The sequence below is a fragment of the Cinclus cinclus genome, chromosome 5, assembly GCF_963662255.1.
Source record: "Cinclus cinclus chromosome 5, bCinCin1.1, whole genome shotgun sequence".
Classification (NCBI taxonomy): domain Eukaryota; kingdom Metazoa; phylum Chordata; class Aves; order Passeriformes; family Cinclidae; genus Cinclus; species Cinclus cinclus.
Window position 1 is genome coordinate 9,227,862 of NC_085050.1, and position 15,441 is coordinate 9,243,302.

At 39.0% G+C, this 15,441-nt stretch overlaps 1 protein-coding gene across 1 annotated transcript in view; it reads left to right on the forward strand.

Moving 5' to 3' along the window:
- The window catches only part of HTT (huntingtin), an 80,757-nt gene extending 69,276 nt beyond the window's left edge, over positions 1-11,481 (forward strand). The window contains exons 61-67 of the mRNA XM_062492651.1: positions 1,943-2,133; positions 2,569-2,683; positions 2,908-3,121; positions 3,245-3,350; positions 4,692-4,854; positions 5,485-5,645; positions 6,596-11,481. Coding sequence (XP_062348635.1) covers positions 1,943-2,133; positions 2,569-2,683; positions 2,908-3,121; positions 3,245-3,350; positions 4,692-4,854; positions 5,485-5,645; positions 6,596-6,809 — 1,164 coding nt within the window. The 3' untranslated portion in view covers positions 6,810-11,481. The remainder of the gene's footprint in view (positions 1-1,942; positions 2,134-2,568; positions 2,684-2,907; positions 3,122-3,244; positions 3,351-4,691; positions 4,855-5,484; positions 5,646-6,595) is intronic.
- The last annotated feature ends 3,960 nt before the right edge of the window (positions 11,482-15,441 follow it).

Below are 15,441 nucleotides of genomic sequence, written 5' to 3' on the forward strand. Positions count from 1 at the left end.
CCCCAGATAGTCAGGTATTCCTTTTCTTTCCCTCACTCTTCCCTCCATTGCATCATTCTGTCTTGAAATGTGTAGACCAGAAGTACTTTCCAGTATACATTTCAGAGTGGAATTATTTAGGAAAAAAAAATACAGATCATTTTGGAAGGAGTTAACACTTCTAGAAATTCTGAAAGGCTTTTGGGTTGGGGCTTTCAGTAGCTACTGCAGCAGCAACTGTGCAAGGGAAGGCTGGGAAGGTGATGGCAAACATACAGAAACAGTTTTAGAGATCAGCTTATTCTGACTAGGCTGTCATTTCCTACTCAGTGAGCTAATAATACCTTCTCACAAGCAAACAGCTGAATATAACAGCTTGGTGGGACTTCAAAAAACAAGAATTTGATTCCATCAAGGGTTGCTTGTTGTTCTATGCTTAGTTATATAGAAAATCTGCTTAAAAAGAGCAACTGGAGAGCAGACATTGTCTCAAACTGGCCTGTATCTTAGATACTTCATGAGTAAAGGGGCAAGGTAAAGCAAGTGATTTCTACTGATTACTTAGATAGTAAGGAAAAGACTGTCCAAAACTAAAATTCAGAATGGATTTTGTGTATTCCAGTAAGTTGTGGTATTTGATAACAGGGAGTGAAATATCTGATACCAGCTTGACCTGTGAATGCTGAATATAAAATTGTGGAATCATTTCTGTTGGAAAAGACCCTTAACATCATTGAGTCTAAACGTTGACCAAAGCAAACCATTTCCCTAAGGATGAAGCCTAAGGGGGCCCAGGGGGGACCTTATGACTTTCTACAGCTTCTTGAGATATTATGGCAGTCTCTTTTCTCAGGTGACAAGACAAGAGGAAATGGCTTCAGGTTGTGCCACAGGAGGTTTGGGTTGGCTATTAGGAAGAATTTCTTCCTAATGAAAGGGTGGTTAAGCATTAGAACAAGCTGCCCAGGGAAGTGGTAGAGTCACCATCCCTGGAGGTGCTCAGCATACGACTGGACATGGCACTCAGTGCTGTGGTTTATTTGATGGTGGTGCTCAGTCAAAGGCTGGACTCCATGATCTTAGAGGTCTTTTCCAACCTTAATGATTCTATGAAGGGTGACAGTGACTGCCCTGGCCACACTACTGTTGATCCAGGCCAGGTGCCATTTGCTTTCTTGGCCACATGGGCACACCTGGCTCATGTTCAGTCACTCTCAACCAACACCCCAGAGCCTTTTCCACTGGGCCCTTTCCAGCCACTCTGCCCCAGCCTGTGGCACTGCAGGGGCTGTTGTGACCCAGGGGCAGGACCCAGCACTTGGCCTTGTTGAATCAGATCACTGACCTTGGATGACTGATCCAGCCTGTCCTGATTGCTCTGCAGAGTCTTCCTCACCTCCAGCAGATCAACACTCCTTCCCAACTGAGAGTACACTTGATTCCCTCATCCAGATCACAGGATTGGTGGAGGAAAAGATGTGTGGGTCTGAGTACCAGTGGTCTCAGAGAACAAACAAATGGAATTATGTGCTATGAGTTGAGTCGACAGTAAATGGCAGAGTATAGTTGTCTGGTGTCAGTCTGCTTCAGATGGAAGCATCCCTTATTCTTAGCTGGAAGGCCAGAAAATTTCAGTCATTCAAGTCCTGTATTCTTAATAGCACATGCTATTCACTGAACTAATCGTTACCTTGTTTGGTTGGGTTTTTTTTTGTTGTTTTAAATCGTGACATAACTTTGTACAAATAAAACAAAGTAGCATCAATTTTCTAGTTAATCTGCAGCTCATCTCTTGTCTGACTGTATTAGTCTTGTGACATTTATTCAGAGTAGTTTAAGACAGGCTCTGGTTCATTCCCTATTTTCTGCTCTTTAATTTGTTCCAAGTATTTCTGAATGACAAGACTTGCCAGTATTTAAACCAGTGTTGACTTCTAATGAATACTCTTGTTGGATGAATTAGGATAAAGCTGTGGCTGAACCAGTAAGTCGACTGCTGGAATCAACCCTAAGAAGCACCCATATGCCAAGTCGGATTGGAGCTCTGCATGGAATTCTCTATATCCTTGAGTGTGACTTGCTCGATGAGACAGCAAAGCAGCTCATTCCAATTATCAGCGAGTATCTCCTCTCCAATTTGAGAGGAGTAGCACAGTAAGAGTCTTCTCCCTTTTCCCCTGGCTCCAAACTGTTGCATGTTTCTGTGTGAACAAAAGGGCTCTCTGTTGTTGGCAGCTGCCAGTACATTTTAGAGCAGGCTGTTGGATCAAGCAAGTTTTGGCATTTTCATTGAATATATCACCCAATTTTAGGTTTAATTACAGAGTGGAATGACATTTGAGGGTGAAAAAACTGTTTGATAGTACAGGCTTCTCTGTCTTTGGTAAACTGTGTTACTTAAACCTCACTTTTCTATCATTTTCATGATAATGTTCTCTTATGGCATCTCAGCAATACTTTCTGTGATTTTAAAAACAGCTTATGTTTCAGGTTCAAAAATACTTTGTATTTCTAGAAATTGCTTATAGTGTCTCTCTTTGTGTTCTAAACAACTTCAGTGTGAACACTGGTGTTTATGCTCATTTGCAGTTGTGTGAATATCCATAACCAAGAACACATTTTGGTAATGTGTGCAGCTGCTTTCTATTTGATCGAGAATTACCCACTTGATGTAGGGCCTGAATTCTCTGCAGGAATTATACAGGTATGTTGTGATGCCTCCAGTCAGGGGTGGTTGTGTAACCTGAGATCACCACATAGCTGCCTTTAACACTTAACTTGGATACTCGGGTGTAGGTGTGTTATTGGGTTTAGTTTCATTGGTTTTTGTTAATACCTGATGTGGTTCCGTACCATTTTGTTGTGGTACTAGAGGATGACCGAAATACACCTCAAAACCAAGTAGCTGGCTTTTTTGCTTTATTTCAGATGTGTGGAGTCATGGTGTCTGGAAGTGATGAATCAACACCATCTATTATTTATCACTGTGTCCTGAGAGGATTGGAACGACTCCTCCTTTCAGAGCAGCTTTCCAGGCTGGACAGTGAGTCACTGGTTAAACTGAGTGTTGACAGGGTGAATGTGCAGAGTCCCCACAGAGCAATGGCAGCCCTGGGATTAATGCTGACTTGCATGTATACAGGTATTCACTTTTTTATACTTCTAATGTGCTGGGAGACTAGCTTACTAACATTTTTGTTACCAAGAGTAAAAGAAGTGTATTTTAACATCCACAGTGAGCTTTTAACAAATTATTTTGATTTAGGAAAGGAAAAGATCAGCCCCAGCCGTATCCCAGATGCAAATCCTGGTGCTCCTGACAGTGAATCTGTGATTGTTGCTATGGAACGAGTATCTGTCCTTTTTGATAGGTAAGAGGACAAAATTTGTAAATAGGGCTCTGGGAGGGAAATGATTGTGTTTGTCACTGTGTGGTCACTTCTCTATTTGGCAGTACTTACAGGTAATTAATGATGTTTCTCTACTTACTATTGCATAAAAGTTGCACTCCTGGTATACTCAGTAAAACTGGTGAAATTGCTGAAGGCAGCACAAATGTGCAGGAATGTAAATGAAAACCAGACATGTCCTAACTGATATTATGTGTTGCACAAACCATAATACTCCATAAATGTATTTCCAGCTCCCTTCAGGTCAAACTCTTAAGCACTTTTCAGGATGTCTTCTGCATAATCAAGGATGCAAGTCCAGTTTACGGGAAATAATCTTTCAAACCACCCTAAGAGTTTAAAGCTTTCCCCCCTCCCCTTCCCCCCTCACAAGAGTTGCTTTTTGTGGGACTGTTAAGTAATTGCAGTGGAAGGATACAGTAAAACTTCTGCATTCACATGGAACTCATTAATGGGAACATTTCAAACCCCTGTTTTGATGTGACAGTCTCAAGCTGTCTTAAGTGAGTATACCATGTTAGAGTTTTGTGTAGTAGTTTGTGGGTAATGGTTTACATTTTTTAAAGTGTTCAGTGGTTTTTCCATAAAACTGGAGGAGGGTTTCACTTCTGTACTTGGTGAGAACAGAACTAGAGCAATGTTGAGTGTTTTTGAATGTATCACTCTGAAGAGCTGGCAAAACAAATGTGACTACTACAAGCAAAAAAATAACTTTTGCAGGGAAGAAGCACATGATGGTAACTTGATCTTGACACATCAATAGATGCAGCCTTTACTAGAAAGACTTTCCAATTACTTAAAACAAAATTGTAGGTTGGAGTGTCTTTTCCCCACTTTACACAGCAATGCAACTTGCTTTTCTAGTTTGATATGCTGGTCATTCTGATCTTGAATAAAAAATGTCAAGATGTTATGAATGAAAACTAGTGTTCTGCTTATAAATGGTCTTTTCTCTGATAGCTAGGAGAAGTGATCTCCCTTTTCTTTTTTGTTCTTGTTTAGTTTTTTCAGCATTCCTGCTTGTAAGTCTCATCTCTGATGTAATTCCAGACCTTCAAAAAATGTGACTATTTAAAAAGAGAAGGGGAGTGTGTGGGGTAAGGACATGGCTTCTGACAGCTTTGATAGACCTCTTTTGGTAGTCTGTTATTAAGATTACATGAAGATTTGGATTCATCAGTGCTGAGAACTTGCCTACTCAGATGAAAGTAAAATGTTCTTTCCATTGCCAATTAAATTGGAAAAGAACAAGACATGTATTGGAATTCAATCATAAAGTATTTAATTTTTTATTATTTTCAGAATTAGGAAGGGATTTCCTTTTGAAGCTCGAGTAGTGGCTCGGATTCTTCCACAGTTCCTTGATGATTTCTTCCCCCCACAAGATGTAATGAACAAAGTCATTGGAGAATTTCTGTCCAATCAGCAGCCATACCCACAGTTCATGGCAACAGTAGTTTATAAGGTAGTGTTGATACATTTATTTTTCTTAAATGTTTCAGGAGATTTCTAAGTAATTGACAGCTCAGCTGAAGGGCCGTGTACCACTCCTGTTAATTAGATCTAACAAACCAGTCACAGTGATTGAGCTGTCCTGCTTTGGCTTCCAGGCAGCATTGAGGACTAGAATTGCCATGTCACATAGAGGCCAAAGCTTACAGTGGGACAGTTCAGTCACTGATAACGAGAAAATAAAGAGAAAATTAGTGGTTGTGATCCTGGTGCTCTGATTCTAGATCTGAGTGAGCCATCACCTTGTGAGCCCAGCAGGCAAGCCCCTGTGGCCTCAGCTGGGCTTTTGGCTCTTCAGCACCTACTGGATTTGTACGTCACTGGAGAGTGCATGTGCACAGCACATACGATCTGTTAAAAACAGAGACACCACACAAGTTGTATGTTTCTATAAGATTACTTCAGTCTGGCACATTTGTCATTCACTGTCCAGTTCACTAATTCATTATACTCAGAGGTATCTCCAGGAGTCCAGTTTGTGACCCTCAGAGCTTTGTAGCCAGAGAGAACCTTTACAAGAGAAACTGAACTTTTTCCCATATCCATCCACCCCATCTTTATTCCTGTGTACAATACTTCGCAGGTGTTCCAGACACTGCATAGCACTGGACAATCCTCGATGGTCCGTGACTGGGTGATGCTCTCTCTCTCTAATTTCACACAAAGAACACCTGTGGCAATGGCAATGTGGAGTCTTTCCTGTTTCTTTGTCAGTGCTTCCACCAGTCAATGGATTTCAGCAATGTATCCTAAAAAGATTGAATGTGTGCCATTTCTGGGTAATTATAGTGTAAAGCCTTGGAAGAGTAAGAGTACAAGACACAAAAAAGGCAGTTTTACTGCACATAGTAATGGTGTATATTGCTTTGTGCTGGTGGAACCTCGGGTTTGTGGGGAAAAAAGAGAACATCTAAACAGATTATGAGAACAAAGTTACCTAAAACTAGTGCTTTAATGTCAGTTCCTTTTGACCATGCAAGATGATTGGGAAAATCCTTACTTTGAAGGACTTTTTAAAAGCTTCACCAAGATATTATTGCTGTGACCTTTAAAAGCTTTACTCTGTATTGCTTCTGCAAGATAAAGTATATTAAAAGAAGCCAACAAACTCAAAATCAAGAGAATTATCCTCTGCATACAAACTGTATTTTTCAGTTATTCCCCTGGCTCTGTACTGCAGTAACAGTGAGCTTTGGCAGTGGAATCGGCCAAATAAATTGGAACAGACAAAAGATATGTGTGTGTATATATACATACATATACATCTATGTATATGGTATTAGTGCTGGGTTTATTTAAAAACAAACAAACCCCTGAAAGAAACAGAAAAATAACTGGTGCATTTTGTGACCAGACAAAAAAGTGGCCATTTGTCCATGTTTGAAACGTCCTAATGACTCTCAATCACAGCAGTGCTCTTTGGCTCTCAGCAGTTGCTGATTGCATTGTTTGCTCCAATGGATAAAGAAAACTACTGCTAACTTGAAATTAATTTCTGAGGATAAGAAGTTGTTTGATGTTAATGAAGAAATAGGATTTATGTAGTAGCAGTTAATTGCCAAATGACAGTATTTTGCACTTTAATGTCATTGGTGTACATAAGAATAAACTGTTTTAATGGAGAACAGTGTTTAAACTGCTAAGCCAAAAGGGGAACCATGTTCGTCATTTTATGACCTTAACTTCTATTTCAGTCTTCCACATATTATTAGCAGAATGGGAAAATCAGAGCAAGTGGATGTTAACATCTTCTGTTTGGTGGCCATAGACTTCTACCGACACCAGATCGATGAAGAATTGGATCGCCGAGCCTTCCAGTCAGTGTTTGAGGTGGTAGCATCTCCAGGAACCCCGTACCATCGCCTACTGACTTGTTTGCAAAATGTCCATAAGGTCACAGCATGTTGAACGTCCTGATGCGTAGTGGAACTGCATGACTAGTGTTGGAATATGAATTATGAGGAATGCAAGATAAGAAAATACCTGGGGTTGCATTTGTGATAAATACAGACCTATCAGTTTTCCTTCCAGCATAGACAAGTGCTCTGCAGCACTGGAAATCACCTGAGAAGTCAAGTGTAGTTGTTGACACCAAGCACCTCTGAGTGGAATGAAGTATGTCAATGTTTTTCAAGTGATGTTGGGGAGCCACACATCCTAGCTGTAAAATATGAGCTAGTACCACATGCAAGGTAGCTGGTATTCATCTTCCCAGTGTGCAGCTGAAGCCACTGTGGTGCAGCCAGTATGACACTGACAGATGTATTGCAATCTGCAGTCATTAGTCAACTTCATAGTTTTATGTACCTGTATATACTGTTGTGTAGTACAGAATAGAATTTGTTTCCTAATGTCTCTCCCAAACAAGGAAAAGAGAAAATGGCTTTTATGATTTTACACTTCCAGCATGTAATTTCTCTCTCTGGACTTTCTGATACTCAGTGGTGTATGTGTTGGTGACACCAGAGATGTAGTGCACATACGTAACCACACATTTTTCTTTTTTCTTCTCAGGATTTCAAATTTGAGTACAGTATATCAGTGAAAGAAATTTTAACTTAAATATTTCTATATTATGTACAGTATGTAAAATTGTAAGATGTGTGGTGCATGAGCTGTGCTGTAATTGGAGATGAACAAAAGCCATGCTATTGAATGTCTTGACATCTGTACTGTCCTCATTTTTTCCTCGTGCTTGAATTCATGTTCCTTTTGTAAATCCATTTTGCTGTACAGATTACATCTTGTTTTGCATCTCACTTTTTCTTAAAGTGCTTTAAAACTGGAATATGTTGATTAATTTGTCTTGAGTAACTGTACTAAGGAGGCATTCTTGTGATCCACTTTACTGTAGCTTCTTTTGAATTCCTTTATTTTGAGATGTAATGGTAAAAAAAGAGGACGTAGTCACTCTGGATCAGACTTTAGATACTTAAGAAACTGCTCTTATTTGCTGCACAGCATTTTAAGAGACAAAATGGTACAGGTTCCCCAGTAGTCAACAACCATTTGACCTTTCCTAACTGAGACCATGGAGTCATCTGGACCACTCTCATGTAAACAGATATATGGTAGCAGTAAAGAATCAGAAGGCTGCTGTGGTCTACTTTGGGACTGGCTAAAGTGTTAGATTACACAACCTCTTTTATTACCTGTTGTATCCATAATACTTTAGACACAAACACAAATATCCATGAATTTCAGGACACTACACAGGGTCAGATTTAGCTTTTACTCACTACCCAGGGAATGCCATTGATTCCTAAGCTTTACATGAGGAAATCTAGCACAGCATTTGTCTTTAGTTGTGTTTAAGTCTTTCATTAGAGAGAAATAGTTCTCAGTCAGATCCTACGTTTAACTTCGCTTCATTTTCTTATCACACCTTTTGGTGACACTTGGAAAAATGAGATAGTGTTGTCAGGAGGAGCATGTACTGTATGTATTTCTGTATATAATGTATATGTTGAAATTATACACATGTGACAACATTTAATGTATACAGATGTGTATATTTGTATTTATTAAACCCATGTATTTAAACTAATTCCAATCAGACCAAAAATTGTTGCTTCTGCCCGCAAATTGATTACAGAGGAATTGTCCGCTGGTGTCGTTTCCTTTTAGAAACTGGTAGAGGAAATTGATAGTGTGGGCAGTAGAAACAACTGTAGATGTTGCTGTATTTAGCTCTCTACAGGTCTTATTATCTAGAGCAATTATTTCTGTCCTTAGTTGGGTTACTCTTCTTCCTTGGGCCACAGCACTGTGGTGATTTTTAAAGAAACTGAACAGGATTTCAGAAAAAAGGTTTAATAAAGTAGATACTGTTTGAAAGTTTTTGAGTTATATTGGAAATCATCTTAATTCTGATACAAGTCTAATTCCAGGCAGTGAGATATAATGCCCTTTGTTTACATTAAGGGCTAGTATAGATCACTGTTCCCTTTTGTAATCACCAATAATCATTTTGTACTGTAAACCCACACACCAGTCAGTTTTTCTATGATATATAGTTTAAGTGAAGATATTTTTGTAAGCTATTTTCCAGAACTTAAAATAGATTTTAATATATTTTTTAAGCATCAGGTTAGTCAAATTCTCACCATGTAACAGTATATGTTGTGTTATGAAACTGTTAAATTCTTCATCACTTTAAGCTCCTCATGATTAACACAGACCAGCTGGTTACTTTACCTTGGGATCACAGGAGCTAGACCCTTTGTGAAACTTTCCAAACCAGCTTGGGACTTGCTATAGAATCTTTCAAGCCAGTGAAGAAATACATTGAATTAAGCAGTCCATACAGCTGGGTGTAAAACATTAGATGTGACAGACTCCCATTCCTCAAATGCCTCTTGCCAGCCTTAGAGCAATTATTTGCATTACCTGTTTCAAGACAAGCTCTAGAGCTGATGCACCCAGTTCTAACTTCACACAGATTCACTGGTAGTAATAACCTCATCTGTTTTAACCTCTCTTGGAGATTTGTTGTAGTATATATACCTCCTGTGATGTGTCTTAAGTGTCTAAAGAAGGGCACCTCCTCTTAGGAAATTCTCTGTGACCTGAAGGAGTTGTAGCTTAAGGGTCTTCCTAGTGTGGGAGCACACTGCAGTAGTGCTTCAGTTCTCATTTCACTACAGCACACTTTCCTGTCGTCTTCCTAGACATTCTTTCCACACCCTCATTTCATTTGGAATGAAATCATACTCAAAATCACTCCTGTCTGCTTTTAGTGACACGAGCCATGAGGTGTGCCATATAGAGGCAGTAAGAGTAGAACAGTGGCCATTAAGGGAATCTGATATTGGATTTAAAGGAAATAAAAATACTTCTTGTCCCTTGAGATTGAGTCTATGCAAGATTTTATTTCACAGAATGTTTTTAACTTGCTATAAACAGAAAACTAATTCTGAAAATCAGGCTATTCATTCTTTCATTGAGATCAGGATAGAAGTGTGTTTGGTCTTAAGACATGCATTTGGTGTCCCGGCTTAACAAAGCAGACACTGCTTTGCAGTGCAAGTGGCTTCTTTGCAGCCTTACAAGATGAGAGGTATGGCATGACTGGGAGCTTACTTGAGACAGGTTAACATTTAAAACTTCAGTTACAATTCAGTAGTCAAAGAAACTCGGTAACTAAATATGTAAGGTAGCCCTCCCCTAAGTACAGGGTATGCCAGCCAACTTGTTACAAATAGCTTTTGGACCAGCTACCCACTGGCCCATTAAACAAAGTTTGATTTGTGTTTCATTTCAGCATGCCCCCTCCCTTGGCGCTGAGTGCAAGAGATTGTAAACCAGTTCTTATTTGCAGGATTCAAAGTATTTTCTTTACTATTTGTGTTGTTTTCCAGTCGCAATTGAATGTGAGTTTATTTAAATCTTCTCTGAAGTGTATATTTAGATGTCATTTCTTGCCTAAAGCATCCAGTAAATGATTGTGTGTTACTTTTGCTTTGGTAGGAATGCCTTCTTAGCACCTAGACGTTGCTTGTTTTTTAACCACCAGCAGCATTCTGAAAGCACTGAGTAATGAGTGAACAGATTTAGGTTAAATGAAAGGAGAACAAGTGGAACCTTTTGGGCTAAAAGTAATTTGTTGGTATTTAGTAGATTTGCATTAAGAGCATTCTGTCTTGCCATTCTCCTTTTTCAGTGGCTATTAACTATATAGCAGATAAGGAGGTTGTGTCAAAAACACTGCAAAGACAGTTCTCCAAGAGCAGCAGACCTGGTTTGTCTTAAGATTTTGTGGAGCTGTCAGGGCTGAGCATTTATGCTTCCATAATAAAAGAAATTTTAGGGTATAATGAGCAATAAATAATAGCAATAAGCAGTTTAATTTAATTCAGTCATTCAGGATCTTACCCGGTGGTTGAAAGGGATGGGATGAGAAGGGGAACTAATTGAGTACATTCATTGTGTAAATCAGACTTTTTCCATGTACAATCCCAACTAAACTTTCTACTAAAGGTTGAAATCAACTGAGTGACAATGGTAGGTGCTTTGCTCTTTTAAAACAGCTTTGGTTATAAGGACACAATTAATGAAAGTTACAAGAGGGCAAAATACTTTGCTAGTTTTTAAGAAGTATTTTAAAGTGAAAACAAGCTGCTGTAAAAACTAGAGTAAGCATTGTAGCAAGATTTTGGGAAAAATAATTACGTTAATTTAACCTAATACAGAGATTTTGGGTGAACTCTTTGTGCATGCTACCTAAGTATCCATTTAAAAATCTTGATAATCCCACAGTCATACCCAGGAGAGCTTCTACTGTTTATCAAGTTTTTAGCTGCATTCAGGTAACTGGGTATAAATGCTGCAGAGCATTTGTGAAGCATGTGCTGCTTTTGTCATGTGCATTTTGTGTGAGCTTATCATTCCCATCAGTGTTTGTATACACACCATCAAGTTGGATAAACTTGACAAGGGTAAGGTAACCCACCCTGTGGTGGGGTATAGTTTGAGGGCAATGATGAGCAAAAGCTTGGAGCCCCAACCTGAAATGCAACTGTACTCAAGGGAAAAGGAAAGCATATAATTTTAGATGTATGTTTAAAAAAAATGCTGAAAATACTGCACATTGAAACTAAAAGAGAAAATAAAGTGCAACTATTGCTGCAAGTGATTTTTCTCTGGTTATTTAAAAAAAGAGCTTGATGCATTCACTAGAGTTTTTCTCCAGTATCTCGTCTTTTCAGCAGCTATCAAATACTAAGTACTATTAAGATATGCAAGAATACTTGAACTCTTTGCGAAGGTAGCTATGCTGTACAATCACTATGCTGTTTGCAATTAACCAAGAACTCTCACAGTTGAGCTTTTAATTGTATCTAGTAGTCATGCTTGCCAAAACTTCTCTGGGATTCTAGATGAGATCAGAAAAGGCAAAATTTAACTGTACAGCTGTATTTGTGAATGAGAGTGTATTTATCCACCGCAGTCCTGGGGAGGGATAATGTTACACAGGAGAAGAAATGGTTTAACTTGCCGAAGCTTGGTTTCCCAGCTGTTGGGCTTGCATCTTAAAAGAAATTTCTGGGTGGTCCTGCTGCTGAACACTGGAGGATCTCTTGCAGTACTCAACAGCTCAGAGACATCTTGTTTTGATTAACTTTGCAGCACTTGGCCGTTCCCTGGAAACTCTGGCATAAAGTTTGAAGTAGTAGCTTAATGTAGAAAGCACGTGCTGGTTTTGTCCTTAGTCAAAGTAACTTCTTTTACATCTTGTTTTTCCTTGGCGTTGGTGGTGAGTGATCTGTGCTGTGTCACCTTTTAGTGTAGCTGTGGAGCTGAGGGACAGAACTGTGCTGTGGTAAGTGCCTTTTTCTGCAGAGCTGGAGACTTGTTTGAGTAATAAAGTGTTCATCTTTTTGTCACTCAGAGGAGAAAAACCATTTAATTTCTGGAAATATTTCCCCTAAAGATGAATTGCCAGGCAGAGGGAGATGATGCGTTGCACTTAGTAGACTAGAACTTTTTAATTTACTAGAACTTTTTTGCTTTCCCCACTGCCTTTCCTGTCCTGTATAGGTATTGTGCTTTTTTTCCTAGTTTTTAGGCAGTGCAGCTGTAAAGAGTATTGCAGCCATCATTTGGGAATTGGCAGGGCTCCACCCCAGTTACAAGACAAAAAGCTTTGATTGTCTATGGAATTCAACATAATTATACCATGAATTTTGCATAACTGTTTGAAGAGATGAAAAGATTGGTAACTTGCAGGTTTGTTAAAAAAGTTGGAAGTAGGAACATGAAAAAGTTCATACAGTTTATATAGAATGTTGTCTTCAGAGTGAGCCAAACCTTCTGCTCTTCCATTGCAGCTGTAATTCTGCTTTCATTTTGTGTCAGATCTTTCCCATGGTGTACACATCCAAGTATGGCAGAACAGTCCCTTACCCCAGGTGCTGTTTTCATATCCTTCAAGCTGCAAATGTCATGGGTAGATTTTGATCAAGTGCAACCTGATTGTTTTACCTCATTATTTACATTTTGGAGTTCTTTCAGCCAAGCTGCAGTGTTTTGGCTGCAAGCAAAATGCATCCCTGAGGGCTGGGTTTGACCATGCACTAGATGCCCACAGAGCTGTGAGCCAGGTTAAGTCAGACCATTTAAATAAAAGGTTTTGCTAATCTAGCTCATCTTGAATTACATGCACTGTAAAACTTAAAGTCAGTGTTGAAATAACATCTCCAAATTAGAATCTTAGTCTTTTCTACCCCTTTCTTCCCCTGAGGAAGAGGCACTAAGTGTGTTTTCATCCCTGTCTTGCTGTTAAATGGCTCTAGGACTGAAGCATCTGTCTTGTCCAATGGAAAAGCAAGTGTAAAGCTTGCTAACTTAACTTTCCTTGGTGTGTCTTGTTAATGTTGACATTTCAAATACCATCTTTGGCATTTGATTTAACATTATGAAAATAGCATAATTCATTGTTTAACTTTTATTTCAGGCAAGTTTGGGCAGATACTCCTTTAATTACACTTTGTTCATAGTAATTTTTCTTTGCTGCCTTAACTGCTTCAAGCTACCACTGTTTGAAATGAGCACTGGATGCTGCAGATCTGGGAGGTATTTTTAAGTGCTTTGGAGGCTTCTGATCCTTCCATCTCTTGGTTATGTGGCTTAAGCTCATTCCTTCTCCTCCTGTCTTCTTTCCTCTGCCTTGGCTGCCATAGTAAATATTTCACCTGTTGAATGTTTTACAATAAAAGTTGTATGTCATCAATAGATTGGTACGTGACTAAGTAACAGAGGATAAGACTGAGTGATCCAAAATACCTGGAGTTCATGAATTAATTGGGAGAAGTGAATCTTTAGAAGGGGACCAAATAAACCTGCAACATTTATGCTACCTAATGTAGCAATCTTAGAATATTGTTCAGATGTTTATCTTCATCAGTACTAAAATCAAATGCTTCCACAAATGATGTTTCAGTCTGTACTTTTGCTGCTTTATTGCTTTTGTGGTTGTGTTGGGGATGGTTCTATCTGTGCTCACTGAAGCAGCATATTTATATACTGCACTTACTTAAACGTGAACTTGTGGATAAGACCTGTTCCCATTGCAGTGTGATCTGATAATATTTAAAAAAAAATGAGAAACATGATCTGGACACGGAGAAACTTGCAGGCAGCACTAGCAGTAATAGTGAAAGGACCTGCTGCTTCAGAAAACATTATGTGGGACACCAAGTCACATTATCAGTGGTTGACAGAGGCTTGTATTATGCTGACAGGTTCATTTTCCACCTCTCCCGCTGGCCTACTGTGGGGTTTGAGAGTATCCCTGTGTGGGAAAGATACAGCAAACCTGGTCTGATTCGAGTTGAGTTGTCTCAGATGACAGGATTAAGCAAGTCTATGTTTCTTAGATCCATAAAAATCCAAACTGCATATTATACCTTTGAAAATGATGATGAATCCAGGGCTGATGATGGAGTGTTGTAAGAAGTCATGTTGAGTTATTGTGTTACACTTGAAAATATTGCTGCACTGTATGTACTGGTGAAAGTATGAGTTCACTGCAGTGAGACTTAGAGTACCCAAAGTTCTTTTATGTTTTTGTTGATGGGTTAAATATTGTCAAAGTGGTTATTAATTATTAACTCAGTGAAGTCTGGCTCTCCTTTGTCTGTGCTGCTTTTGTTCTCAGTTTGACTGCATTAACTCTAGATGAAATATAAATGCCAGTCCCAAACTAACAATGATTAAACTGTATTATTCTGTGTAGCTTAATTACATGAAAAAAAATCAGGACAGGAGATCAAATTTATTATTTCATGTGTACTCAGTCATGTTTTATTGGCTATAAAATCTCATGTAGATAGGATAGCTTCAGAAGCCGGGTAGTATAAACAAGAATTTAGACCTAAATTACATATTTTGAAGAGATTTTCAAAGCCTGTCATAAGATGGGCATTCATTCAAAAGAAAATAATTAAAAGTTGACATTTTAGCAGGGCCCAAAAAGGGATAGTAGTGAGGGTTGCCTGATTTTTTTTTTCCCCTTGTGCTTTTCTGCTCTAAAGCTCCAGGATGTGATGCAGGAAGGAAGGATAGGATTTGTGCAACAGCCTGGTGTGTACTGTATGTGAGTAAAGGAGCTTTTGTCCTGCTGAGTGCCAGTTGTAGACAGGAAAAAAGTATCCATGTTAAAAAAAAAAAAATTCCCAACCACAAACTGTTGGGCAGTTCATTGCTGCCTGTTGCAGGTTGTTACTTTTTCTCTGTGCAAATATGTGTGTAGATATATGACATATCACCTGGAGATATCATGTATAATATATCACTATCCAGGCAGTTTGTGGACCTTGAAGAGGTCTCCTTGGAGACCAAACAGCTGTGGTGCACCCAAGGACAGAGAAGCATTTATGACACTTTTAAGGACATTGCAGGACAGAGCCAGGATGATTCCTCCTGGGAAAGGGAGACTTCATGTAATGTGGTTGCAAGATAACAGCCCAGGGACCAAGGAATGGTAGGAAACATCTTCTCATTCTTCACCTTCAGTGGCTTTGTCCACTTCACCATATTA